The sequence below is a fragment of the Halichoerus grypus genome, chromosome 8 (assembly GCF_964656455.1).
Source record: "Halichoerus grypus chromosome 8, mHalGry1.hap1.1, whole genome shotgun sequence".
Lineage (NCBI taxonomy): Eukaryota > Metazoa > Chordata > Mammalia > Carnivora > Phocidae > Halichoerus > Halichoerus grypus.
Genome location: NC_135719.1, coordinates 81,223,212 through 81,250,584, shown reverse-complemented (window position 1 = coordinate 81,250,584; position 27,373 = coordinate 81,223,212). Strand labels below are relative to the sequence as shown.

General features: G+C 46.9%; 1 protein-coding gene and 1 non-coding gene across 5 annotated transcripts in view; both read left to right on the top strand.

Annotated features, from left to right (window-relative positions):
• The window catches only part of SLC7A8 (solute carrier family 7 member 8), a 48,734-nt gene that overhangs the window by 15,599 nt on the left and 5,762 nt on the right, over positions 1 to 27,373 (top strand). The window contains exons 3-8 of one of the 4 annotated variants that reach the window (XM_036114821.2): positions 847 to 998; positions 18,702 to 18,827; positions 20,543 to 20,696; positions 21,291 to 21,414; positions 22,875 to 22,978; positions 26,741 to 26,837. In XM_036114821.2, the coding sequence (XP_035970714.1) occupies positions 847 to 998; positions 18,702 to 18,827; positions 20,543 to 20,696; positions 21,291 to 21,414; positions 22,875 to 22,978; positions 26,741 to 26,837 (757 nt within the window). Of the gene's footprint in view, positions 1 to 846; positions 999 to 11,201; positions 11,324 to 15,682; positions 15,707 to 18,701; positions 18,828 to 20,542; positions 20,697 to 21,290; positions 21,415 to 22,874; positions 22,979 to 26,740; positions 26,838 to 27,373 lie in introns of those variants that run through there. The other 3 variants (XM_036114823.2, XM_036114824.2, XM_036114822.2) reach the window with 3 other exon arrangements.
• LOC118550139 (U1 spliceosomal RNA) lies at positions 19,536 to 19,698 on the top strand. The gene has a single exon (XR_004924410.2). It is a non-coding gene; the product is annotated as a U1 spliceosomal RNA (small nuclear RNA).

Here is a 27,373-nt window from a genome sequence, read left to right as displayed (position 1 = left end):
TGTCAAGGAGAGCTAGAGAATAGGATTCCTCTTTTGCCTCCCTGTCTTGGTTGTTAGTGTAGCTCTGTGTCCCCTTGATTCTCCTGAGGGTGGCAGAGAACCAGGTTATAGTTTTGACCTCTCTGTTGATCTCAGTGGGCAAGATTCTGTGGGTGACAGCAAACAGAACTGTACAACAACTCTAATCATAGACTCTCAGGGAAAGCATATCACAAAAAAATCCTGACAAATTAGAGTGACCACCTAAGAAACAGGGTACCCTCTTCTCACATGACCAAGGATGATACCTTCCTGCAGGGCCAGGCCCTGATCTTGAGTTTCCTCAGCGTCTGTGGCCCTGCTACTGAGGAGCTGAGGCTCACGGAGGGGCCAAGGGTGTGGAGGGCACTTCCCCTTCACAGCCCCACTAAGTGCCACGCCTGGCAGCTGCTTAAGCGGCCACACCCTAAGCATGTCCTGGCTGTCAGAATTCCAGGGTTGCCAATTTTATTTTCCACCGCTGGATGGTGGGTTTCAGAGCATAGAGAAGAGATGGTAAAAGGAGAGGGGAGAGAGAAGGAATGCCAAGATGTGTGCTCATACTAGTAGACACTTTGCCCCTCATCATCAGACCACTTTATTGTCATTGCGGAGGGCCGGCTGTCTGGTTGAGCAGGAGCTGAGCTCCTCAGCATCCCAGAAAACAAAAAGGAAACTCACCCCTTTAGCCCACCCACCTCTCCTAATGCTGCCCAGTGACATGCCCAGGCTTCCCTCCATGACTTGTGAATCCCTGCCATGCATGTTGGCGGGGGTGGGGGTCTCCACAGCTGTCTTGGGTCAAGTTCTGTCCTGTTCCCTCTTCAGGTTCCTGAGGCTGTGGATTGCGGTGCTGGTGATCTACCCCACCAACCAGGCTGTTATCGCCCTCACCTTCTCCAACTATGTGCTGCAGCCGCTCTTCCCCACCTGCTTCCCCCCAGAGTCTGGCCTTCGACTCCTGGCTGCCATCTGCTTATGTAAGTGCCATCTGGGCCTTGCTCTCAGGATGGCCTCTTTCGGCCTTCCTGGCGGCCCACATCTCCGATTCTCCTGCCTCTCCCTCTTTCTTTCCTTCCCTCCTTTATTTTTTCCCCCATTACTTCCCTACATGGGTGCTTTGGAGGAATTGATTCTAAATAATTAGCTGGTGTTAAAAAAAAAGAAGAAGAAGAAATGTAGGTAGCTCAGAGGCACAGTGATTTTCACCAGCAAGGTTTGTTACATCACACACAGCACTTTCATCTATACTATCTGATCTGAGCCTTGTGACAAATCCATGAGGTAAGCAGGGCCAGTATTATCACTTTCCTAGAGCAGATAAGGAAAGGAGCCAGGCAAGTGACATACCCAAGGTGGCAGGCCCTGAGTGGAGCCTAGGTCTCCTGATTCCTTCTCTTTCCAGCCCGTGCATACACCATACACTGTGCTGGAGGCTCCCTGCTGCTCGCAGGAAGATTTTTCTGGCTTCATCCACTTCTACCTCAGTCTGCAAGCTCACATCTTAAAACTCTTTGGGAGGAGAGTGTAAAGCTGTGAGTTGGGAGAATATAATGCATTGTCTGTGGTCCCCACCCCCTTGATACGTTTCCTGCCTAACTGGGGAGAAAAGCTATACAGATAGGCTCTGTAGTAAGGATTCAATTGCAGTAAAAATTCAGAGAAGGGGGAAAGATGTCTGTGATCTGGAATAGGTTAGAGATTTGTTGTAGAGAAGTTCTGCAACTCGTATTTTTAGGAATTCTCAGGGATCGCAATGGATTAGGGTATTTTATATCTTTTAACCAAAAACTAATTTCTTTTTTTTTTTTTTTTTAGATTTATTTCTTTATTTTGGTGGGGGGAGGGGTAGAGGGAATGGGAGACAAGCAGACTCCCTGCTGAGTGGGGAGTCCGACAAGGGGCTGGATCCCAGGACCCTGAGATCATGACCTGAGCCGAAATCAAGAGTTGGACACTTAACCGACTGAGCCCTCCAGGCGCTCCCCACAAAACTAATTTCTAAAGTAAATATTTGGATTTTTTTCAGAAGCTCCACTTTTGGAGTTAAGATGATCTCTGCCCTACCATACCTTTCAACACACATACACTTAGCTGAGAGCAGTGACCATCCAGGCCATACCCTTTCCTAGGTCTTGACACTTTCCTTCTGTCATGCTGGTGGGAAAGGGAGGGACGGTTCACTTGCCCACCCCAAAGTCTCTCACAGGGCAGCCAGCTGGGATCCAAGGAGTGGTCTCCTTGGCAAGTGTGCCCTCTTTGGCAGTGATATTCAGCTCTGGGATAGACCCCTACCATCCAGACAGGTGGTACTATGGGGTCACGATACTTGTTTGGGCTGTATTCCTCGTGCTTGGTCAGGCCTGTTATGGCCCTGGAGGCAAAGGAATGTGGGCTCCAGAACCAGGTTGCCTGAGGGTGTATCTCTGCACAACTTTCTAATTGTGGCACATGCTCGGCAAAGTTCCACACCCCACCCCACTGTGAGATGGGGGTTGTGATCCTGCCTGCACAGGAGGTCATGGTTGCAAGGATTGCATGAGACAACACATGTGCTTAGCACAGGGTCATGTAGTCACTGAGGGTGGTCACTGAGAGTAGTCACTCAGTCCTTCCTTGCTAGCTGGATCCAGAGCTGGGAGGGAGGGGTGTGGGGATGGGCATGGGAATGTGGAAGAGTTGCTGTTTCTGCCATAAGCCAGGTTAATAGGGGTGGGAAGGGGGACACCATAAGTGCTGGCCACTGCTATTTCAGGGTCTCGTGCACGCAGACTCGGCTTCCTTTTTCCTGCTGATACTGCTGAAGTGTCTCAGACAAGAGGCCACCCTTACTCTCCAATGAGAAATTGAGTACCCTAAGACTGGTCACCAAGGAGAGAAACCAGGCCATAGGGTAGAGTTCCCTGGACAGCTGAACCTACAACTTCCTTTGCCTTCCCCCAACCTGCCAAGGGTAGGTGACCCCTATGCAAAGATGCTCTACAGTAATATAGCCCCATAGATGTCCCCTCAGGACAGGAGATTAGGACTGTCTCCTAGGAAGGTAGGTTGTTCGCTGTCCCCTTCACAGCCCACCTCTCACCTTGACACTCCTAGCACCAAGCAAAGGAGGAATTTAGAAACTCTGATGACAACATGACAAAGTCCTCTCCTCTCCCAATTCCTGCCATCCAAGATTCAATAGAGCTTATCTGGTTTGTCCTCTGCCTCCTAAGTAGAACTGTAAGATTATCTCGAACTTAACATTGGTTAATCTTGTCCTCCAGAGACAGGAATTTTTCAGTGTCCTTGAGATAGGTATTCAAGTACTTTTTCACCTTCGCAAGGAAAAAATTCTTAAACCCAAGCTTATTTCTCCTTATTCCTTTTCGGGGGAATGGAAAACAGCTCCTCACCTCAGCCCATGTGCCACCGCCTTCCTCCCAGATGTGAAGGCCATGTGGAGCCCAGGACCCCTCTCCCTGCAGGGGTGTATGTGCGGATATAGCCACACATTCACCTTTTCTCACCAAATACTCCCAACTCCTTCGAGTCTGCAAAGAAAGGTTCTGTTTTGGGGCGCCTGGGTGGCTCAATCATTAAGTGTCTGCCTTCGGCTCAGGTCATGGTCCCAGGGTCCTGGGATCGAGCCCCGCATTGGGCTCCCTGCTCCGCGGGGAGCCTGTTTCTCCCTCTCCCACTCCTCCTGCTTGTGTTCCCTCTCTCGCTGTGTCTCTCTCTGTCAAATAAATAAATAAAATCTTAAAAAAAAAAAAAGAAAGGTTCTGTTTTCTGGTTTGTTGAATACTTTTTGGAACCTACTTTCACAGGCCCCTCAAATCATCTCTTAAGGCCCCTCAAATCATCACAGTGAAGAGGCGCCTGGGTGGCTCAGTCTGTTAAGCGTCTGCCTTCGGCTCAGGTCATGATCCCAGGGTCCTGGGATGGAGCCCCTCATTGGACTCCCTGCTCAATGGGGAGCCTGCTTTTCCCTCTCCCTCTGCCCCTCCTTGCCACCCCACCCCCCAACTCATGCTCTATCTCTCTCACTCTCAGATAAACAAATAAAATCTTAAAAAGAAAAAAAAAAAAGGATCCTGTGAAATAGGAACCAAACAGTCAGGAAGGCTTGATGGGTTCTACTTTCCTTAAATGCTGTTATCTTTTTTTCCAGCCACCCTGTCCTCTTAGCAGGTGCCAGGCCAGCTGGCTGTGTGAAAATAAGCCTGGTGTTCTGAGGCAGGAGAGCCAAGAGTGGCCCAGTCCAGCTATATTTTTGAGAGAATCGGTGTTGAGCTTGGGCTCTTCTGAATGTATTTAAACCAGAAGCTCTGCTTTCTGCTGTGTCATTTTGGCATGCCGAGGACAGGCTCGACCCACTGTGGGATGAGAGTTTTTGAGGGAAAGGCCACCCTCTGTGGAGAGGTCACTGGTATGTCATGGAGGGAGCTGGAGGACAGGACCGGGAGCCCAGCAGGGAGAGCCATGTGGCAAAGCCCCTGCCTGGCGTTGGCTGTGTGAGGGAGGAGATGAGGTCAAGTCTGGTCCTGTGGCGGGGCCAGAATACATCGAATACATTGGATGAAAAATGGTGATGGGACAGCCAGATGGGGGTGGAGAGGTGGACAGAACCTGCTGGAACTGGCTTGCCTGCAAGGAGCCTTGGGGGAGGGAGAAGGAACTGCAGATTTGGATCTGCTTATGCAACTGCAGCTGCCACTTTGAGTTATTCTATTATGTAGGTCAAAGCTGATTATTCACTGCTGAGTCAGCAGAATATCCCTAGCCACCAGGCAGTAAAAAAAGAAAATATTTTACATTTTGATTAAATGAAAAGCTTTCTCCCTTCTCCAGAACAAGCATATTAGTGGGAGGACTGACTTAGGAAAGAGGGGAATAGGAGGTGTTGAAACTTGGTTTTGGTGCCTTCTTCTGTGATGTGCTTGGAGTGTTTCTCTTTTCTTTCTTTCCCTTTTTACTACTTTGTAAATAAATGACTATATTCTCTAGTTAAGAGATTCAAGTAATATATAAAATGAGCCGACTGTGAAAGCTTCCCCTTATCTTCACCCCTCTCCCCTGCCCAGTAGCCGTGCTAACAGTGGATAGGTATCCTTCCAGTTCTAAATAAAGTGCATCCCTCCATGTGTGTGTCTGGGCAGATAGACATCATATGGATAGGTTATTTCTGCAGCTTACTGTTTTATCATTTAGCTGTATCTTTTGGCTACTTCCTGAGTTTCTAGTTATAAACAAAGTGGTCCCAGTGACACTGAAGGAGCATCAGGTGTTCTGGGCCCCCCATTTGTGCTTCTTGCTCCCTTACTCTAGGTTTTCCTTCAGGATCTTTTTGTCTCCCTGTCCTTGGGACTGGGTCACCTTTCACTCAGGCAGCTCCTGGCCTCCTTCCTCTCTTTGGGGTCTGGGGTCATGTCCAGGATCTGAAGTAGAATATTTTTCTTCTCGTTCAAGTATCCTCTTTTCCCTGAATGCCTGTACTGAAGAAGCTCCTTCTCCTTTCTCTCCCTGAGGGGACAAGAGTGCCCTACATGCATTTCACAAGTAAAAAAAATGCTTCTTATCTTGTTTTCTGTCTTTCTACTGAGATTCCTAAGAGGCTGTTTTTTTAGGACTTCAGATTTCTCCTCCTTTTTCTTCTTTTTCTCCTTTTTTTTCTCCTCCTCCTTCTTTTTCTTCTTCTCCTTTGAGCAGTTTAGAAGGGAAAGGACTTTCCTGTATATATATAACTTTTAAGCCTGAGTTGCTCTGCAATTCCTGTATGGAAAGTTCCCAGGTCCTCGATGCAGGATGCTATGATCGATAAACTGTGTGTTGTTTTGCAAGTCTCTTACAAATTAATCCCTTGACATCAGAGGCTTCTAGTCTTTCCTAACTTCTAAGTCCCTTAATCTTGGTTCATTTTCCTTTGAGGTTTCACATTCTGTAGCCCCAAATTTATCACCATGCACTAAACCTGTTGCCTCAGATGCCTGAGCAGCAGTGCCTTCTTGCCCTCCTTAGCCCCCAGAGTTCTTGGGGTGTCTCATAGTCCTCATATATATGAGTCCAGACAAACACAGACGACCTATATTTGATTCCCATATATCCAAGTCATCTTCCTTCTCTGTACATCTTCTAGCTAGCCAGCATTTAAAATCTAAATACAGTTGACCCTTGAACAACGCGGTGGTTAGGGACGCTGACTCCCTGCACAATTGAAAATTCACGTGTAACTTTTGACTCCCCCAGAACTTAACTACTCTTAGCCTACTATTGACTGGAAGCCTTACCAATAACATAAACAGCCAATTGATACATATTTTATATGTTGTATGTATTATATATACCGTATTCTTACAATGAAGTAAGCTAAAAATATTATTAAGAAAATCATAAGGAAGAGGGCGCCTGGGTGGCTCAGTTGGTTAAGCGACTGCCTTCAGCTCAGGTCATGATCCTGGAGTCCTGGGATCGAGTCCCACATCGGGCTCCCAGCTCAGCGGCGAGCCTGCTTCTCCCTCTGACCCTCTCCCCTCTCATGCTGTTTCTCTCTCTCTCGCTCTCTAATACATAAATAAATAAAATCTTTAAAAAAAAAAAAAGAAAGAAAATCATAAGGAAGAGAAAATACATTTACAGTACTGTACCGTAGAAAATCCACATATAAGTAGACCTGGTCAGTTCAAACCCATATGTTGTTCCAGGGTCAACTGCATATTGAAAAATCTCTTAATTTTTTACTGAATAGTCAATTTGACTAAAACCCCATTTTTCATTTTTATGATTCGTAAAGACTAAAGTTATTTTGTAAGTGGCTTCCCAGGGAAAAAAGAAAGAAACTGCAAATCTATCAGTTAATCACCAGATTGAGCTCCTACATTGAGTGGCGATAAGGCATTATTTATACAGAGTCTGGGAAGAGATTAAAGGCTAATGAAGAGATTGGTGTGCAAACAAATAATTATAATACAATGTGATGACAGAAGTATTTGCAACACAGAGCAAGGTGCTTCAAAGTCGGGAGAGGAGTGCTAGGGAAGGCTCCCAGATTGAGCTAAATCTTGCAAGGGAAATAGGTAGCTCCCAATAGAAATAGAACAGCTGGGTAGAGGCAAGGGCACAAGCAAGACCTGGCATCAAGAGAGAAATGACCTGTTGGAGAAAAGCAAGTTCTTTTGTGTGGAAAGCCCAGGAGAGTGACAGGAGATGAGGCTGAACAGGTGAGCAGGAGCCGGATCTGGAAGGATCCCGTATATCATGCAGGAGAGAGCAAGCTTCATCCACGACACGGGAAGGATTTTGAGCAGAGGAGTAACATGATTAGGTTCACATTTGAGTGAAAAAAAGACTGTGACACTTGAAGCAGTGAGATGAGTTAGCAGGCTAAGCATTTGTGCGGGCCAGAGAAGTCCTGGCCTGAAATAAAAACGAAGTTACAAGGTGACAAAAACAAGGAAGATTTCAGAGTAGAATCAACTGGACATGGTGATTGACTACTAAGAGAGAGCAATCTAGTTTATCTAGTACAAATCAAAATGAAATATCTCAACTGTCTAGCATTTACGATGAGCAGTCACAATGTGTTCTGCATTTCTGCCTTCCACTGCCCCCGCAAAGCCCTGGGGAGCCCTTAACAAGTCTTTGGTTGGAAGTCTTCCTCAGGGTGGCCACCTCAGGTTACAGCTCCAAAGCCTGCTCTAGAGTAATACAACTTAGAAAGGGGTTGAGACTCTTGGGAAGCATTATATAAACGAGAATCTCAACACTTTGTTCATCCAACAAACATTTATTAAGTGCCTGTGATGTGCTAGATACTGTTTTGGGCACCGGAGATACAACAATGAACCAAAAAACCCTCATTCTCATTTGCAGCAGCAGCAGGAAGTTAAGCCTTAATCTGCATTTACTGAGTCTACTTGTGTGTCTTTACGTGTCACACAGGATACAGAACCATTCAATCACTATCAAATATCTGAGTGTCTGCTCCAGAAACTATGTTAGCCATGAGGATACTTAGTTCCTGTACTAAGGAACCCACCATCCACTGGATGATTCTGACAAGTACACAGGGAATTTCAGTTCTAAGTGGTAAATCCCCTAAGAGGACAACATCCAGGCAGAGCTAGATATAACAGAAATGGGGGTAGGGACTGTGGTTAAGGAAAATCTTGGAGAAAATTACACATAAGTTGAGGAAAGATCAGTTGGAGATAGCCAGGCAGTATCCAGCATGGAGAGGAAAGTGGAATGGGATGGGGCAGGGAGAATGTTATAGCCGGAAGGATTAAGATGTGCCAAGGTCTGGGGACAAGAAAGAACATGGCTCCCTGGGGGAATTCCAGGTAGTTCAGTATAGCCACAGCATAGACTTAAGAGGTAGGCGATATAGATAGAAGTGAAGATCCATCCATGAAAGGGCTTTATGGGCAATCCTGGAGAGATTGGACTTTACCCTAAGGGCAATGGGAAGGCATTAAAGGGTTTCAAACAGAGGATTGACATGATCATATTTACATTTTAGAAGACTCATGGCTGCAAGTGTAAAGGATGAATTGGAGAGGGGAATAAGATCAGAGGCAAGGAGACCAGGTACAATGTGATTACAGAAATCCAGAATTTCTGTAACGTGAATCGGGGATGAAGCTGTGGGAATATACAGAAATAGATGTATTTGGCATTTGCAAGGCAGAAATGGCAAGACCTTGTGATTAGGGCCATTAGGAAGTCAAGGATGGCACATTCTTATTGGAATTCAGGTGAAATAAATCGAGGACAACACTGGATCATATTTTAATGCCTTGTCATTGGTGTGGTTCTTACTCAGTTGAGTTGGCCCCCTGCCTTTGCAACCCTTCCCATTCACTCTTCAGTACTCAAATTCTGATGCTGGGACTTGAGGAAAGCAGTCAATGTGTTTTTGGCTTCTATGCCCATAATGGCAGAGTGAACACTGGCTCTTCAGTGCCATTTCACCTCCTCCCTGCCCTATATGGCCTCTGGAGTATTCCTCATGCCCATAGCCCTGGGAGTGAAGGTATCTTTGTTACCTTCATCTTACATTTCCATAAGAGGAACCCAGTCTTGACCTCTAAGAAGAACAAACTATTGGTAAGTGCTTTATAGTTTATATATCATAATAAGCAATTATAAATATCACGGTGAATTCTAGAGTTTTGTGGAGGTCTTCTTCCCTAGAGATCCATTGGTGATGTAGACCGCTGTCAATTGGTCAAAATCGAGTTCTGTTATCAGACCAGGCTCTTTGTCCCCACCAGCTACCTGAGAAGTCAGGGTCTTCTTTTTAGTTTCAGTATGCTTCAATTGCTGGTCCAGATCACCTCCTCTTTCCTGGCTTTCCATACTGTCTCTTCTGGTCTCCAACTTTTACTCTCAGATTGGAGTTTGCTGTTCAAAAGGGTGCACATAGCCCAAGTCCTGGAAATTGGGGAATGAGGAGCTTGTTCCTGGGAATGTGTCCAACCCTACTTGGGAGAATAATAAATGGGATTGAGGCTTCCTGAAACAGAATTTTCCAGTAGTTCAGGATGGAAACAACTTGTTAACTTTCTTGAACCAGTAGAAGATTAAATTCTCCTCTGGCCTTTTGTTGTTGACTGTCAAGGATCACTTTGTTTTTCCCAGAGAAGCCAGAGCCTGCGGTTTATGAAGTTCAGCCATTAATTGTGCCTGGTGAACTTGGAAGGGTTAATGTGGCTCTCCAAATTTATATCACATACCCAAGAACATAAAAGTCAAGACTGATGGGAGTGGGGTCTAGTGTTACAGGGAACTTTGGGGGAAAGATGAGAGGGAAGATTTGTTTTGAGAGTTTAGCGAGTTTGGGCACTACCTGCCATTGGAATAGGGTTATAACTGAACCAGTCTTGGGAATTTTGCAGCCTGCGTCCATGTTTATAAGCGTAAGTGACACTAACAGAGCCCACAAGTCTTCCAGTCCAAGAACCAACCAGACCTCCCAGGACCCACACCCTCTCCTCCAAGGCTGAGGATGATGGAAAGTCAGGCTAGCCCTCTGTGCTCTGAGCTCTGTGCAGACCCCGCAGAATCCACCCCATTCCCCTTGCTATGTGTCTGAGAGGCATCCACCTTGAGAATTGGGGAGTGAGATAACAGGAATTTTTCAGTCTGGGGCTGGAACAGTAATGAATAGGATTAAAAGGGGGCTCCTCGAGGTTGCATGGTGCACTAGGTCTGTCTCCCCTGTTTTCCAGCTGCCTTCCATTCCCCCCACCACCCCCAGCTCAGAGGCCATGTTTAGCTTATGCTGAAGAGAGAACTACTCAGCTCTTGGAAAATGCTGACCTGGGAGTTTGGGTTTTCTTGGCTAAACTAAGTACCAGATGGTGATTCAGCAGAAACTCCAGGTCTAGCAACTGGCACGGAGGGGTCAGGGGAAGAAGGAAGGGGAAGAGAGAGCCGGGAAGGGGGTGGGGCAGTGTGGGTGGGAGCTTAGCTGGAAGAATGCTTCCAGATGAAAGGGGCTGGAGGACAAAATGTTACTGTAGCATGGTAGCAAGATCTGTTTCACAGCCTCATTGTGGCCTTACAGAAGCTGGGATCAAAGCTTAGTTTATAGGGAAGGGCTCATTTGATTTATTCTGGTGTTATTGCTCTTGCTTTGTTTTGATGTCTTTGTCTTTTATCAGTCAAGTTATTTACATGTATCATAATACAACCTTTGTTTTAGGTAGTCAATAACTTGAGACTTTATAATGCAGCTCTTCAATCCACGTGAAAAATATCTCGCCCTGGGCACAGTGAAAGATTCTAGGAAGCTGGCTGTGTCTCCACACTCATACCCGTTTCCCTCCAGGTCTCTCTGAGGACTCAGAGAAGGAAAGATAGCTCAGGCTGGCCCACGTGGGCAAACCTGGAACCGTATCAAAGCCTTGGGTTGTGTGCGTTAGAACTTAAACAGGGTTCCGTGTTTTCTTTGCCTATCAGTGCCTTTTGGCAGCCAGCACTGGTAACCTCCTAGATCTGGAAACAGCTGAGGTTAGGCAGGCCAAGCCGAAGCAGTCTTTCCACAATTAGAAACACGTGCCCTGATCCTTCCACGAGCAGGAGGGGGAGAGGCGGCCCAGAAGCCCCAGTCAGCCTATCACGGAGCCCAGTGTCGCCACACCCCCTCCTACAGGCTGGGTGTTCACTGGGCGCTCCAGCATGGGCACCATGGACACCAGGGGGCTGGTCTGAGGGGCATCACTTTGCCCCTTTTGTTCCAGGTCTGGAGGGAGGGAGTCAGGGGGAGCTGGCAGAGCATGGCGGAAGGTGGAAGGAGGAGAAGTGCGTGCCCCAGCAAAAGGTGAGACTAAGATATTAATGCTTCTGGCAGGCAAGCCCTAACCCAGGTAAAATTTATGGCTGTTTCAGAGGGCTGGGAGCTCCATCCCAGAAAGGTGCTTATTTTGAAGTTCTGGAGAGGAACAGGGTGTTCTGATTTCTACAAAGTGGCGTCACAGCTTCCCTTTTCAGCAGTATGTCTGTTTAGCGCATTACATCTTTCTTTTTTCTGTCCTGGCCTTCTCTCTGTGCTGCTTCTCTTGAGGTCTTTCCCCTCACTCGTAAGGATGTGTATTATTCCTCCTCTTCCTTCCTCCCCACTGTCGTTTCTCAGGCTCACTCTTTCCCTCCCTTCTTCACTACCTGTCTTTATGGATTTTGGCAAGTCTGGGCATTTTTTTCCCCCTTTCTATTGCCTGTTTTCTCTTATCTGAAAAGACAGAGAGGCCTAGTTCTGGAAATGCTAAAGGAAAACAAACCTTTCCAAGCTGCCTCCTGCCCACTCCTGAGAAAGATATGAGCCAGTAAGACTGAAAAATCCTAAAGAAGTTCCCAGAGTTCAAGAGAACATGTGATGGTGACATCGACAAGGGGCCAGAGAAGGGAATACAAGGCAGAGAGTCGAGTCTGCCAGTGGGAAATAATTTTCTAAAGCTCTGAGAGGAATGGACACGACTCTCTTGGTCTCTCAGGGGTAGCCATCCTAGTCTTCCCCTTTTTGCCACATTGGCATCTTACTTCCTGCTGTCCTGAAAGCAAACTGGCTAGTATCTTCAGGTGACTGACTCAGGGTGGCCCTTGAGCAATGACCTTGAGTACCATTGACAGGAGCAGGGTGAGAAAGAATGTGGGAATGGACAGAGGGAAAGTGGGATAATGTGTATATGATAAAAGAAAGGCTGACATAGTGGCAGAATAAGCAACTGGGGGGCAGGAGTACATTAGCTGGGGTCTTACTCCATTCACATACAAAATGAGGTTCTGAGTCTCTCAGGTCATTCCTGGCTCTGATTGCTCATGAGGCTGGAAATGTGCTCCTGGGTAGTAGGGCACTGGCCTCAAACATCTCCCTCCAGTGCCGAGAGCTGTCTACAAGGAGAGCCCCAACTGGTTCGTTCTTCTGAGCACTGTTCTTAAAACAATCAGTCCAGCCTCCTATCTAAATGGCTCCGTCCTGTCTTTCACCCCATCACACTAGAATGGTGTGGTCCATGAAGCAGAAGCTGGCTTGGCAAAATGAATGAGATTAGTTTAGGGATCCATGTGGGAACGTGCTCATTGGCCCTCTGATGAAGGCACAGGATGACCCTTTGCCAGCCCAGCTCAGCAAGAGGCCAGAGTCCTGTGTCTAGAAGCAAGGGAGCACCTGAAGACACAGCCCTGGCCTGTGCTAATTGTGGACACTTAAAACCAGTCCCACAATTCCCTCTCTAATCCATGCTTAAAGTTTTCTAAATGAAGACTTATTTATTTTATGCTAGTGAGTCACTGATGTTCTGTTTAAAAATGGACTAGAGAGATTAAATTGTTTCTTTTACCTATAGTCTATAAGGTATTCATCTAAGGTAAAGGTTCCCAAAACATGTTGTTCCTGTTCTTCCCTTCTAAAATCTGTAGACCTTTAACCTCGCCTTACCTCCTGGGGGGTTGGGTTGGGTTGACTCCACCTGGGAAAGTCCCAGAGCGAGCTCTTTCAGGGTGCTTTTGGTGTTGTCCACTGCAAGATAGCACACAGTGTGGCCACTCTACCCTTTGACTTGAGGAAGGAACTCAATCTCAGGACTTTTGAGTTCATCTCTTGGCTTTCCATCTTGATTTCTTTTATGGCCTATGATTATAGCCTCTGGTCAGTAAAATTAGGAGACCAACAAAACCATGGCAGCAGAGAAGAAAAGAATCACATCTGAGCCTCCCAGCACTAGACTCACCTTGTGAGAAGTTTGGAACTTGGGTCTCCATTTGTATGTGTATCTGGGTTGCATGTGTGGGCCTGAAGTTAAATGGAATATGGAGGAGACTGGAAAAGAGCCTGGCATTAGATGAAGGAGGAATATTGGGAGTGTCTTTTGCCCCCAAATTTTTTTGGAAGGAAAGGCACAGCTGGAGTTATTGGAGGGTGAGCCTGTTTACTACTGTATAGAATTAGGAAGGGAAGAAACAGGAGGCAGTAACACTTTAGCTATAGGATCCTCGAGTTGGGATGCTGTCATATGGTGTAGAAATTTGCCAACTAGGTGAGCACATGGGTGACCTCACTTTCACTGCCTACTTCTAGAGAGCCCCACCACTTCCCTCCACTGGTGTCCTGCAAGGCCTGTGGATAGGCACTCCTTTGGGGTCCTGGGGTGTGCCGCCTGGTTGCTCTTTAAAAATTTTGCTATTTCAGCGTGTGCCACCTGCTTTCTGGTCTTTCTGTATGGTGCCTGGCCCTGTATTAATTCCCTATTGCTACTATAACAAATTACCATAGATTTAGTGTCTTATAGTTCTGGAGGTCAGAAGTCCTAAACTCAAGGTGACAGCAAAGCTATGTTCTTTCTGGACGTTCTGGGGACAGTTATTTCCTTGCCTTTTCCAGCTTCTAGAGCCCCCCTACATTCTTTGGCTCATGGGCCCTTCTTCCATCTTCAAAGCCCATAGCGTGGCTTCTTCAAATTTTTCTTTCTCCCTCTCTGACCTTTGTTTCTGACATCATGTCTCTTTTTCTAACTCTGACCCTCTGTCCAGGTCAGTGACAGGATCTGCATTGTCATCGATCTGAGGACTCTGCACCTCTCTGCCAGTCTTTCAGCTTTCCCACAGGCAGGGAGCACTGAGCCCACCTCTCCTATTCAGCAGCTGAGAGGCCCTGGGCCCTGGGCTCTGAGCAGGTCACAAGATTGCTGGGTTCTGAGTCCCCTACTCCTGCCTGCCTGTTTTTTGTATCCCTCCTGTCACCTTGACATTAAGGTGTCACCTTGGTCACCTTTTCCAACTTGGCAGATTAAGTAACCAACCCCTGACTTCAGCATCTTTTTGAAGTATCGTCTTGATAGTCTTTTCACCTTTTTTTTTTTAAACCCAGCAAACAGAAAGGATACAAAAGAGAAAGAGGAGAAAATGCCCAAGAAATACAGATAAGCCCGTGATTCCATGGGGGCCTCTAGAGAAGCAGCAACCACTCCACAGCCAGATTACAGTGGACAAGAACCAGAGTCTTTTTCCTTCTTATTTCTTTTATCCAGCTGGGCCAAAATTATAAAATTCTCCTTTTGGTTAGGGTCTCCCCCTCCTATAGGACACACCTCTGAATCCCCTGGGCTAAGTTCGGGGCTCCTCATGGATACCCACTGGCTTCCGTGAAGAGCTCTGCTGTCACCACATTGTTGCATGATCATCTTTTTTTTAGCTTACCCATCTCCCTTACTTTATGCTCTCACCCATCTCCCTTATGCTCTCACCCATCTCCCTTACCTTATGCTCTCACCCATCTCCCTTACCTTATGCTCTCACCCATCTCCCTTACCTTATGCTCTCACTCATCTCCCTTACCTTATGCTCTCAACTTCCTGAGGACAGGGACTTGTGTCTTGTAACTCCCCCACCTACCAGAGTGCTTAGCACAGTAGGCCCTTTGTAGATGATGGTTGGACAGACGGACAGATGAATGGATGGATGAACGAAAACCCTCACATTTCAAGCTGCAGTGACCACTGGTCCCCATCTTCATGTGGCTTCCCTGAGGTCATTGTTTCTCAAGCATGCAGAATGCAGGGTCTGGCTGAGAAGAGAGAGGGGCCATAGCCATTAACAACAGAAAGGGGCTCTGGGTAGCAGACTGGCAGAGACAGGATGCCTGAACAGGGCAGGGGCTTGGCAAGCACCTGACAGTGTTGCCTTCACTCACTGACCTTTCCTCTCTGTTTGGAGGCTCAGGTTTCAGCCTGCTGTGAGGGAAGCTGTCCTGTGGTAGCAGGAGACTGAAAATGCCCTCTTTCCCCTCAGTCCCATGCTGTGATCACCCAACAGCAGGGATAAGGGTCAGATGTGAGGGCCTGCAGCCATTGTTTTAAGGAGATTAGTGTCACAGGCAAAATGTCTCCCCACCCCATTCTCAGGATTTCTCTTTTTCTGAAAGAGCTCTATAAAGGTAAAAGGTTAAATATTAGTCAAGGTCTGGGTTCTTGTGAAATTGTGAAGATAAGGTCAGGTGGGACAGAAGACACCCACAGCAAGTTTTTTTGACAAATTATCCCTTCCTTCAAATATCTCCCATCCCCCAGGAATATTCTGGAGCTGACTGAAGGAATCTTTCTGACTGCCTTGACAAGGTCCCTCTCCTAAGCAGATAGATGATTTTGTGTTTTCTATTCCAGCCCACCAGGAGGTGGCCACATTCCCCCCCACCTGCTGGGGAAGAATGTCTGTGAGTTGTCCTGCTCATCCCTTATTTCCCTCCAAGTACTTTCCTGTCACCTCCCCACCGTGCCCTCTCCTCCCCTTGATAGAGGATAATTTTCTTCTCTGGGATCACAATCTGGTTCCTTGTTCAGTAATCCTTACCTATCCCTGAGCCTCATGGGTTTTGTGTCCTAATCTTCTTTTCATAAATCAATCTCCTTTATCCTTAAGTCATTGCTTGTGTCTGCCTGAACTCCTAGGACCTGAGGGCCCACCCTTGTACCTAACAATCCTCAGGGCCCTGAGGAGAAACAGATCACAGGCCCTGTTGCTTAGAGTGATTTGGGTTGGATTGTCACCAGGCATGTGATCCTGAAATCCTTTTTGAATTGAGTAAGATAAACCAAATGTGTGTTTATCAGAATGTCTCAGTCCATCTGGAACATTCGAGTATTTACAAGATGTTCTCCCTGTTCAGGCACTTAAAATCCTTCCTCTGACAACATGTTTTGGTTCTCCTTATATGACACCATCTTGGATAACAGCTTCTCCATGAGGAGTCAAGAGTTTGAAGTCAAGTTTCCTGTCGCTCTTTTGGCTCTGTGCAACCAACTGGGGATCGTGTCTCCTTTTGATGAGATTCCTGGGGAGCAGGGGAGATTGTGTGCATTGTAGAATGTGTAGACTGAGATGAGATTGCAGGGCTAATGAATTGGGCATTTTCTGTATCCAACTATTAAATATTTGTTGAGTACCTGCTATTTGCAGGCATTAATGATGCCCTGGGATTAAAAGCATGAAAAGTCATAGTCCCTGCCCTCCTAGTCTACATGGAGACAGAGAAAAAGAAACAAATCATTATAATACAAAGAAGTAAATGCCCAAAATTAAATATAAACAAAGCGGTCTGAGAAAAGAGAAGGGACAAACTTTGTTCCTTGTCTATAAAATGCGGCTGGTGTATCTTACCTTGCAGCCACATTGTCAGGAATAAGTAAAATAATAAAATAATAAAGACTCACAGAACAGGTGACATTTGAGCTGGATCTTGAAAGATGAGAAGGAGTTTGCCAAGTAGAGATGGTGTGAGGAGAAAGGTTACAGATAGATAATAGCATCAGGTCTTTACCCTGTCGAAATGGTCTCAGAATCAAGTAAGGTCAGAAAATACTTGAAAAGTAAAAACACAGTTTAAAGATCAGGTATTGATATAATTTGATCAACTGTTCAAGTCAGAGGCCTGGCCAGAGCTTGAGAAGAAAGTCTGGTGCTTCTACGTGTGTGACTTGTACCTTTGGAGGACTGGGGGGGCCGTCCTGGTCACTGTTTCAGAGGAAGGGGAAACAAGAGGATTTTAACTTCTTCCCTTTGTTCTCAAGGACTTCCTAAGCACCAGGAAGGTGAGAGTCCCATTCCTGCAGCACAGGCTCCCTGGGTTGCTTGGGGAGTGTGGCTGTAAAACGGAGTCCCTCCCTCCTAGGATTCAGCCTTTGAGCTCTCCTCCAGTCCTTGGAGGTTCCATGTTGTTGGGATCTCTGTGGGAGCCCCTATGCCACCAAAGAAGACAGAGGGATAGTGGCCAATAAGCACATGAAAACATGCTCAACATCATCAGTCATGAGGGAAATGCAAATTGAAACCACAATGAGATACCACTACATAGCTATTAGAATAGACAAGCTTTTGGAGCTGACAATACCAAATGCTGAAAGGATTCATAGCAACAGGAACTCACCTACATTGCTGGTGGAAATGCTAACGATATAGCCACTTTGTAGGGGTTTTTTGTTGTTGTTATTTTTAAGATTATTTATTTATTTATTTGAGAGAGAGAGTGAGAGAGCTGGGGGGAGGGGGAGAGGGAGAGGGAGAAGCAGGCTCCCCACTGAGCAGGGAGCCCAATGTGGGACTTGATCCCAGGACCCTGGGGTCATGACCTGAGCTGAACACAGACACTTAACTGACTAAGCCACCCAGGCGTCCCTAGAGATTACTTTTAAAAATAACAAAATCTTAAAAAAATAATAAAGTTATAATTTACCTTATGACTCAGAATCTCACTCCTGGGTATTTACTCAAGAGAAAGGAAAATCCTTCTCAAAGACATCTACAGTCCACTTAAAGAGTTCTATGCAAGTGTTTATAGCAGCTTTATTCATAATAGCCCCAAAATGGGAGCAACCCAGATGTCCATCAGCCAGTGAGTAGAAAACCAATACATAAAATGGAGTACTATGTGACAATAAAAGGACCAGACTTGATATACACAGCAACATGAATGGATCTCCAAAGCTTCATGTAAAGTAAAAGAAACCAGACACAAAAGGCTACATACTGTATGATTCTGTTCATGTGACATTTTGGAAAAGGCAAAATATAGGGACAGAAACCAAATTAGTGGTTGCCAGAGGTAGGGGAAAGGGACTGACTTCAAAGGAGATCAAAGTGCAAGAAAGAGAACTTTTGGGAGTGTTGGAAATGTTCCATATAAAGACTGTGGAAGTGATTAAATAACTGAATACGTTTGTCAGATCTCATCAAACTGTACACTTAGAAAAATGAATTTTACTCTATGTAAATTATACCACAGGGGAAAAAAAAAGATTCCCCCTAACCCTCTGTTGCCCCAAAATCAGGCTGAGGAAGATGACATTCAGGATCCACCAGCTGCTCAGGGCTCCCCCTGAACATACAATGGCCTGGAAACAAAGCCCACACTTGCACCCTGGTAATATGCTGATTTTCCTCAAAGCCAGTGCCTTCACTTCCATGCCTACTTCTGGCTTCCAGCCCTGGGCAGGGCATGCTCTGACCAAGCTCTAATTTGTGACAGGTAATCCCCATTTGTAACCCATTAATCTAGCCAAAGTTTCTGGAAACTGGGGCTGGGCTTGAGGGAAATTTGGCTCGCCTGTTACAGTCCCATTGTCAGGAGCAAGAAGCATTTCTGCTTCTGTTCAGAGGGCCTCCTACAGCCTCATTATAGCCCTGAGGATATGTTTGGGGGTCTGTCATTTCAGTGCTCCTCACATGGGTCAACTGTGCCAGTGTGCGGTGGGCCACCCGGGTTCAAGACATTTTCACAGCTGGGAAGCTCCTGGCCCTGGCCCTGATCATCATCATGGGAGTTGTCCAGATCTGCAAAGGTGAGTATCACCCAAACAACAGGGCTTCACCCAACTTTCTGCCTCTTTCGTGTACACACCCCCTCACACTGTCTTTGGACATGTGCACCCTGAGATTTCCCAATTCTGACCTTGAATGACTTTTCTTCTTCACTTGCTTGACAAAGGGGAAGAGAAACCATTCTCCTGGGATGGTTGGAAGTTGAGCATGCCCCACCTGGTTTGCAGAGTTCAGGTCTCCCATGCTAACCTCCTGGCTCCAGCACAGCTAGGTGAAGCCCCCAGATCTCTGGACTTCTGTTGCCCTCTTACCCCATCCCCAGGGAAGCTCCCTGCATCTTATATTGTATGTTGTCCATATCTTAAAATGGGGAACAGAGGAGATTTTTACGCATTTCAAAATTATTCATAATCTCTACGAGAGAGCTCGACATTCCTGGGGCCCCTGCCAACATTCTTCACTGGATTTGGTCCCTTCCAAGTCTGAGTCTGTATTTGGTTTCCATGGGAACCATGGCACCACTAGGCTCTGCCCAGTGTCACTGCCTCCTGGAGAAAGTCAGATGACAAACAGAGAGACCTCCTACCTGCCTAGAAGCCCTGAAGGCCATGTGGGGTGCCTGGATATTTACTCCAGGAAACATAATTAAGGTTCTGCTGTTAATTTTAACCAGTTGTGTTAAGTTCTTTAGCAGGTAATATTGTGTAGACTTAAAGAAATCACTGTGTATACCTACCTGGTAGGGGAGATACCATGATCATGAAAGTGGTTTTCCAAGGACGAGGCTTATCCATTGCACTATGGATGTGTTGACCCCTGCAATTTCCCCAAATGTGAGAAATGGGACTATATAATTTGTGGTAGTGGGGACTGTGTTCATGCTTTCCCCTAAAAAAAGGAAAGAAAGAAACCACTGTGCTATCTTTCCAGAGATAATAAGTCCCTACTATTCTGGCCCTACTGCTTTCTCCTGATCACTCTAATCTACTTATTTCCTGTCCAAATGCTGGATCACAGATGACTAAGTAAAATATGGGCAGTTACTCTGTGTTTCATTACAACGTCATCAGCAACCTTTCTTGAGGGCCCACTTGTGTGCAGGACACTGTGCTAGAGGTTGGGGAGGCAGTGGAAAAGCTCTTTGCTGAAGGACCCTGTCCTCAGGGAATCTATACCATGAAGAGAGAGCCCAGATATGTTAGAAAGAGACAGGAGGTTATTGACAAAGCAGAGCAAGCATGAACTACTATGGCATTATAGGAGCTTATGTTTGAGTGTTTGTTGTTGTTCATGCTTTCTTTGTGAAAATGTATAAACCTAGATATACAGGAAGGTGGTCAAGAGACTGCCAATGGCTCTAATCCTGCATCTCCAAATCCCAGCTCCCCCCACCCCCCACTCCCACACACCACCCCTGATTTACTCTACCCTGCCCTGACCAGTGGCCTCCCCTGGTCTTTCCTTCCAAGTAAATTTGCCTTTTAAAAGAAGATTGAGAGCTGTGCTTTGAACCTGAGCCTGCATTTGGACTCCTGGTTCCTAGGTTCTGGGGAAGTCCTAATCTCTATTTCCCTGCTCCTTTTGGTCCCACTTCTCCAATGTGTGGGGTTCACTGGAAACAAGACAAGAGCTGGATCATCACTGCAGGAGGAGCTGAGACAGGACTAGGCAGGCTAGAGGCCGCCAGGCCTCTGGCTCCTTTCTCTGAGCAGCCTCCTGCCCCTTGCGTCCACAGGAGAGTATTTCTGGCTGGAACCAAAGAACGCATTTGAGAATTTCCAAGAACCTGACATCGGCCTTATCGCACTGGCTTTCCTTCAGGGCTCCTTTGCCTACGGAGGCTGGAACTTTCTTAATTACGTGACTGAGGAACTTGTTGATCCCTACAAGTGAGTTGAAATGACCCAGCTCTTCCCAAATCCCTTGAAAGGCCATGGCATCTGCTACTAAGAAGAGAGAGCCAGGTGTCCACTGGGCACCTTTCCATCTCCAGCCCCTGTTCTGACCATGCCCTGGTCTATCCTGAAGAAACAGTTATTTCTCAGGAACTTAAACCATTTGCCATCCACCCTGCCAGGAGGAGAAAAATGATCCCGTGACTGTCCCAGAGCAGATTAAAAGCTGAAACAGTGCTGAGATAGCACCACTGCCTTAGAGGAGGAAATGTATCGACAGGCCTCTAGGCATCTTACTTACCTGTCTTAGGACAGGAGGGTCTTTGTGTCTTGAAGCAGGGGAGAGGGGTGCATCATGGAGATTCCAGTCAGGAAGAGGTCAGCAGGTATGGAGCATATTCCCAGCCTACCCTGTTTCATTTCCTTTAAATTGCCCTGCCCATTTTAAGACAGAATCCACCCCCCAGGGAGAGGGAGTGTCACAAAAGGCTGCCAGGTCAGTTTGGAGCAGAAGGACAAGGCACTTCCCAAACCCCGTGATGAGGCAGGTGCCAGGCCTTTCCCCTCTGACCTCCTCTCCTTCTACAGGAATCTTCCCAGAGCCATCTTCATCTCCATCCCACTGGTCACATTTGTGTATGTCTTTGCCAATGTCGCTTATGTCACTGCAATGTCCCCCCAGGAGCTGCTGGCTTCAAACGCAGTCGCTGTGGTAAGAAATCAAACTCACAGCCCCTCAAACCAGGAATGTTGACATAGACTTGCCAGATTGGCCCCACTCACTTTTCCCTGATCCATGAATTTGTGGAATTAGAAGTCATCCCAAGTTCTCAGGGCAGAAACCATATCTCCAAGTGCCCAGGAGCAAACTGACGGCCATGTTGTACCTAGAACGGTGACAACGGCAGAACCAACGTGTTGCCCACAAAGCTACATTACTTACTGTATGACCCTTTACAGAAAAAGTTTGCCAGCTCCTGATCTGGGGCACTTTAAACTCTAAATGTGATGATTGTATAAAGGAGGCAGGCTCCTCCTCAGAAAGATAAAATCTTGCACGAGACAACGCCATTCCTCTCTGCCTTCGTTTTTTCCTCCGGAAATCATGCAGCCTGACTCCTTCGCTCATCAGGGAAAAGTGTGTGCCAGTAAACAGGAGTAGGAATGGTCTCTGCTCTTTGGGGAAAGAGATGCAGATCCAAGGCACTGGGGTCTTTGATACCCAGGAAAGCCCTGGGAGTCATGCAGCCCCCTTACCTGGCTTCACCTGGGCCCTGACGCCACCCTGCCAAACTGTCATCACATGTCTCCTGTCAGAAGACTGTAAAGAAAGAGGCCCTCCAGTGTCCCAGGGCAGCCTTTTTCCATGACCACTGGCCTAACCCAGCAGGACATCCATTCTAAACGACCCCTCCCCAATAATGTGCTAGAAATCGAGTGTGTACTTGGCTCAGAGAATATAGAAAAGGCTAGTCCCTTGACATTCTACATTCCTTCAGTATAGGAAGACTAGTCTATAGCTTCACCACCTTTTTTTTCTCAGCCTACATAGTGGCTTGTTCTTATCATTTTTCCCTTCTTATATTATTTCTATGAATTTAGAAATTCCACCCTATGAATTAGGAACCATTTCTATTTTACAGATAGGAAAACTGAGGCTCAAAAATTAAGGACCTTGCTCAAGGTCTCACAGGTCCAAACTGTTGGGCTAAGATTTGAACCCCAACCTGCCTGACTCATTAGTGTGTAATGTAAAGTGAGGCCTGGACTCCCTCAGCTGGCTTCTGGTCCTGGCCCTCCACTTTCTGGGTTTGTGATCTTAGGCAAGCTACCTAATTGCTTTGTGCCTTAGTTTCCTCATCCATAAAACAAGGAGAACAAATGTTAGCACATCATCGTCATTGTTGTTGTTGTTCTTATTATTATTATTACCACCATGCACTGTCTCCTTCAGTTAATAGCCCAAAACATTTACTAAATCCCCGCTGTGTGGTGGGAAGGGAAGTGGCGGTGCGGTGCAGGAGGGCCTGGGGAACGCAACCCTACCCTCGAGGACCCTAATAAGAGAGACTCAGCAAGGGTAGAGACGGGAGGGAGCATTCTCAGCAGTGATGTACAAGTAGAGGGTTGTAACCTTGCCTCTTCTGCTCATCCCCTTGTTTTCTCTCCCAGACATTCGGAGAAAAGCTCCTAGGGGTCATGGCCTGGATCATGCCCATTTCCGTTGCCCTGTCCACATTTGGAGGAGTTAATGGGTCTCTCTTCACCTCTTCCCGGTGAGTGTTGTCCCAGTCCTTCCTGGGCCAGGGGCCATTCTGCTGCGCATATTGCTCTGTGTATATATGGGGGACTTGTCTCCGTCAGCAGAGGTCTGTGTGGGCACCTGGGTGGTGACCTCGTAGGGGGTGATTGCTCACAAAAGGCGTTTGTGTGTCAGCTTGGGTGCAGAGGGGTGTATGCTGCTCACGTGGTTACCTGCGATGTGTGTGGCTTCACATGTAGTGGCGAGAGAAGCCCTGTCCCACCTCATTTCAGTAGGAGCAGAGGGCTGAGGAGGTCCCAGGCTGCCTGACACAGTCCTAGGTCTGGGCACCGTGATCGGCAGCAGGACAGTGTCTCATCGGCAGCCCCAGAGCTCCTTTGCTACTTGCCTGGAAACAGGCTATGCTGGCTTGAAAGGAACCCCACTCTACAAGGGACCAGGAGGGACACAGGCCTGGGGCCTCTGGGCTGGCCTCTCATGGAAGTTCTGGGACCAGCCTGCAGGTGGGATGGATCCTTCTCCCTGCTCAACAGACAGGTGGCTGTGGGAGGCACTTTCATGGCCACTCAGGAGACTCGGGCTGAGGGTGTGAAGTGAGAGAAGTGGGGAAGAACTGAAGGAAAGCATTTGTCCAAATCCAGGCCCCCAACTTCCAAACTCTCAGAGAAGCCAGAAGCTCAAGTGGGTCCAGGAATCCCCAGCTCTTGCCTCTACACCCCCAGGAATCTGGCCCCTCCTCAGGGTCTCTTCTCGCTCTCTCCAGAATAGGCTGTTGAGGCCAGCAGACACTGGACTGTTGCCATCAGTGTTTTTCAAGGGGTCTTCCCATATTTCTTAGACGGTTCCCCTGCCCCCAGGGCATAGCCCTACTTGAAAGATACAGCAAAAGCAGGGAGTCCCTGAGTTTAGCTGCTTCCAAAGCCACCCATCACATCAGGGAGGAGTTCTCATGAGATGTCAAGGGAGTGCCATGTTTTCAGGACCCAGGGCAGGAAAGAGGGAGTGTGGCTGTCCTCTGTGCCCCAGGACCCTATGAGACTGAGACTTACCCACAGCAACCTCGTGTGCATGTTACACAGGAGCAGTGACCACCTGGAGTCCCCAGCCGAGGGCGAGCAGTGGAAGAGCAGTGACCCATGAGGCTCTCTGGGATCTTTTGGAACAGAGTGACTGGCTACAGTCGCTTTAGAGTGGGGTTTGTCCCTCGGGCAGGCCCAGCAGCGGTCTGCATGCATGTGGTATAGCTGTGTGTGCATGCAGGCCACGGCAGCCCTGGCGGGCGAGGCCTCTGATCCCGAGGCCCAGCTCACCCACCAGGTCTCCTCTGCTCATCCTCCCAGTTCCTTCATTCCTTCCTCCTCCTTCCCTCCTTCTCGCCTTCTCTCTCTCACTCTTTTGTGTTTGGTGTATGGAGAGGTTGACCCTTCCTGAGAAACAGGAGTGTGTGTGGGCTTGTGTCATGCTTAATGTCATTGTCTCCTCCGTTGTCAGCTAGCCGGGCAAGGGATTGTTTCTTGTGAACTTGACACTTGCAAATGCTGTTGGACCTGGACAGTTACACTTGGTCCTGGCTGCATGTGGAGGAGGGACGTGAATGCGGAGCCCTGGCTATGTGCATGAGGAGGCCCGCAGAGCACGCAGGGCTCAGTTGGGTGCATGAGGCTGCACCGTAGAGGGGCCATGCTGTGTGGGTGCATGAAACTAGTGACAGTGGCCTAGGTAGTTGATGATGGCAAGTGATGGTGATGCACATGGGTACTTGGGGCCATAATGGACTCCCACACTTCTGCCAAACTGCTGCTATTAGTTCCACTCTCCCTCACACACAAATTACAAAGTAAGTGACAGGTTTTTTTTTCAGAACACCCAGTGTGCTGAGTCTGTGCCTTCCTGTCCCCATTACACCACCCCCTTCCTCCTACCCCTTAGGTGCTTCTTTCTCCTTATAAAATCCCAAAAAGAAAAAGCTGTCTAATTCATACTAATATGTAAATGACTTCCAATGGCTTATAATATTCTTTTCTCTGGGAAAAGAGAAGGGGAAGAAGGAGTCCCTTTTATATTAAAATTTCTCTTTTTAAAAATAACTTTTAAACATCAATATCCTGGTCATGATATTATACTATAGTTCGGCAGTATGTTACCAGTAGAAATAGAGTGGATACCTAGGATCTCTCTGTATTATTTCTTCCAGCTGCATGTGAGTCTACAATTATCTCCAAAAAAAGGTTTACTTTTTAAAAAGGGTAAAAAAAATAATAATTTTTACTCCAATTAAAAATTTCTCATCTATTTTAGAAATTAAATTTTTTAATGAAGTCTAAGGAAGAAAATTAAAATTACTCATAATCCCATCACCCAGAGATAATCAGTTGGTATGTTTTTACATGACCATAATTTCTAAATTAATTAGAATCATACTGTATGGAATCATACAGTTTTCTGTCTTGCTCTTACCATTTGACATTGTATTGTGAGCATGTTCTCATGTAACAAATTTTTTTCAAAACATTAGGACTGTAAAATATGCATCTTTTTTTTTTTTTTTAAGATTTTATTTATTTGAGAGAGAGAGAGAGTGAGAGAGAGAGTGTACAAGAGGCGGGAGCATCAGAGGAAGAAGGAGACTCCCCACTGAGCAGGGAGCCCGATGTGGGACTTGATCCTGGAACTCCAGGATCATGACCTGAGCCGAAGGCAGTCGCTTAACCGACTGAGCCACCCAGGTGCCCCTAAAATATCCATCTTATAGATACACTATAATTTATGTTATCAATCTCTTAACTTTTGGGCATTTAGGATATTTCCAATCTTTTTTATCATCAGAATATCTTTTATATATACCTTTCACTAACTCAGTATTCATTTCCTTAGGATGGCTTCTTTGGGAATAGAAAAAGTAGCTTAAGGATACAAATTTTTAGGTATGATACAATATAATGCATACAATACAATAAAATACACAGATTGTTCAGATTAATGAGTTTTGAGAGTTGTAGACAGCGATGGAAGCACCACCCAAAACAAGATATAGAACATTCCCACATATCCCCCAATTTATCCCGTGTCCCTTTCTGGTCCACCACCTATTCTCCATCCTCACAGTGGCAACTACCTCCTGACTAGGATATCAATGTTTTTGTTTTTTATTTTTATTTTTTTTAAGATTTTATTTATTCATTCGAGACACAGAGATACAGAGAGAGAGAGAGAGCATGAGCAGGGGGAGAGGCAGAGGGAGAAGCAGGCTCCCCGCTGAGCCAGGAGCCAGACATGGGGCTCCATCCCAGGACCCCGGGTCATGACCCGAGCTGAAGGCAGACGCTTAACCATCTGAGCCAGGCGCCCCGGATATCAATGTTTTTAAGGCTTACCATGGACAGACAGTTCAGTCCTCATGTATCAGAGAACCTGTATCCCTTGAGGAAGGGAGAGGCCCATTTTTAAAGGGATTAAGGCTTTGTGAGACCCACAAAGTTAAGGCACAATCATCAGTAACCCCAAGCCACCCAGACCATACTTAGGGTCTCTATGCACCCAGAATCTATCCATTATCCACTGGCTGCCTCTGGTCTGCCTGCACCTGCACTTGTGAACGTGGGTCCTGTGACAAGTGGGCTGGAATGTGCATGGGAAGGTGGGTACCTGGTTGGGTCGGGGGGATACTCCTGTGTGAGCAGAAGGTGGGCATGGATGAGGAAGACTGGGCTGGGGAGGGAACTTCCTTGGGTGGTCTGTGGGCCATCCCAGGCTTACCTGCTTTTCTCTCTACCAGGCTGTTCTTTGCTGGAGCCAGGGAAGGCCATCTTCCCAGCGTGTTGGCCATGATTCACGTGAAGCGCTGCACCCCAATCCCAGCCTTGCTCTTCACAGTAAGGGCCCCTCCTTCTGCCAGCCCTACACACACCCTCCCTCTTTGCAATTGCTCTGAGCTGGGAATTCACACTTCCCACACACACTCCTGTCACCCTCCTGGTCTGCTCCTAGGTTTCACTGGATCTTAGATAATCTGGCAAATGGTATATATGAGCTTTGTAAATATCAAGAGAAATAACAAGGAAAGACCCTGAGTCCTGAAACACCTTCAGGCTCTCACCCTGCCTCATTTCTATTCTCCCATACTTTTGGGTCAGATTGAAGTGACTTTCTCACGACTCTATAGTCTCATACGGAAAGAAACCTCCTTTCTTGGCTCTCCCCTGCACCTGTTGCCCTAAGGGTTACAGCTTTGGGCCCCCACTCCTGGCCAATCTCACACACCCTCAGCACTCTCCATCAATCTTCTTGCCCCAGGAGACTCTGCCTGTCTCTCAGGAAATACCACTGAAACAAATTCAGTGTTACAGGTACACCAAATAAGACAAACCATAAAGAAAGGAAGACTGGCAACTGAAAATGGAGAAAAGGA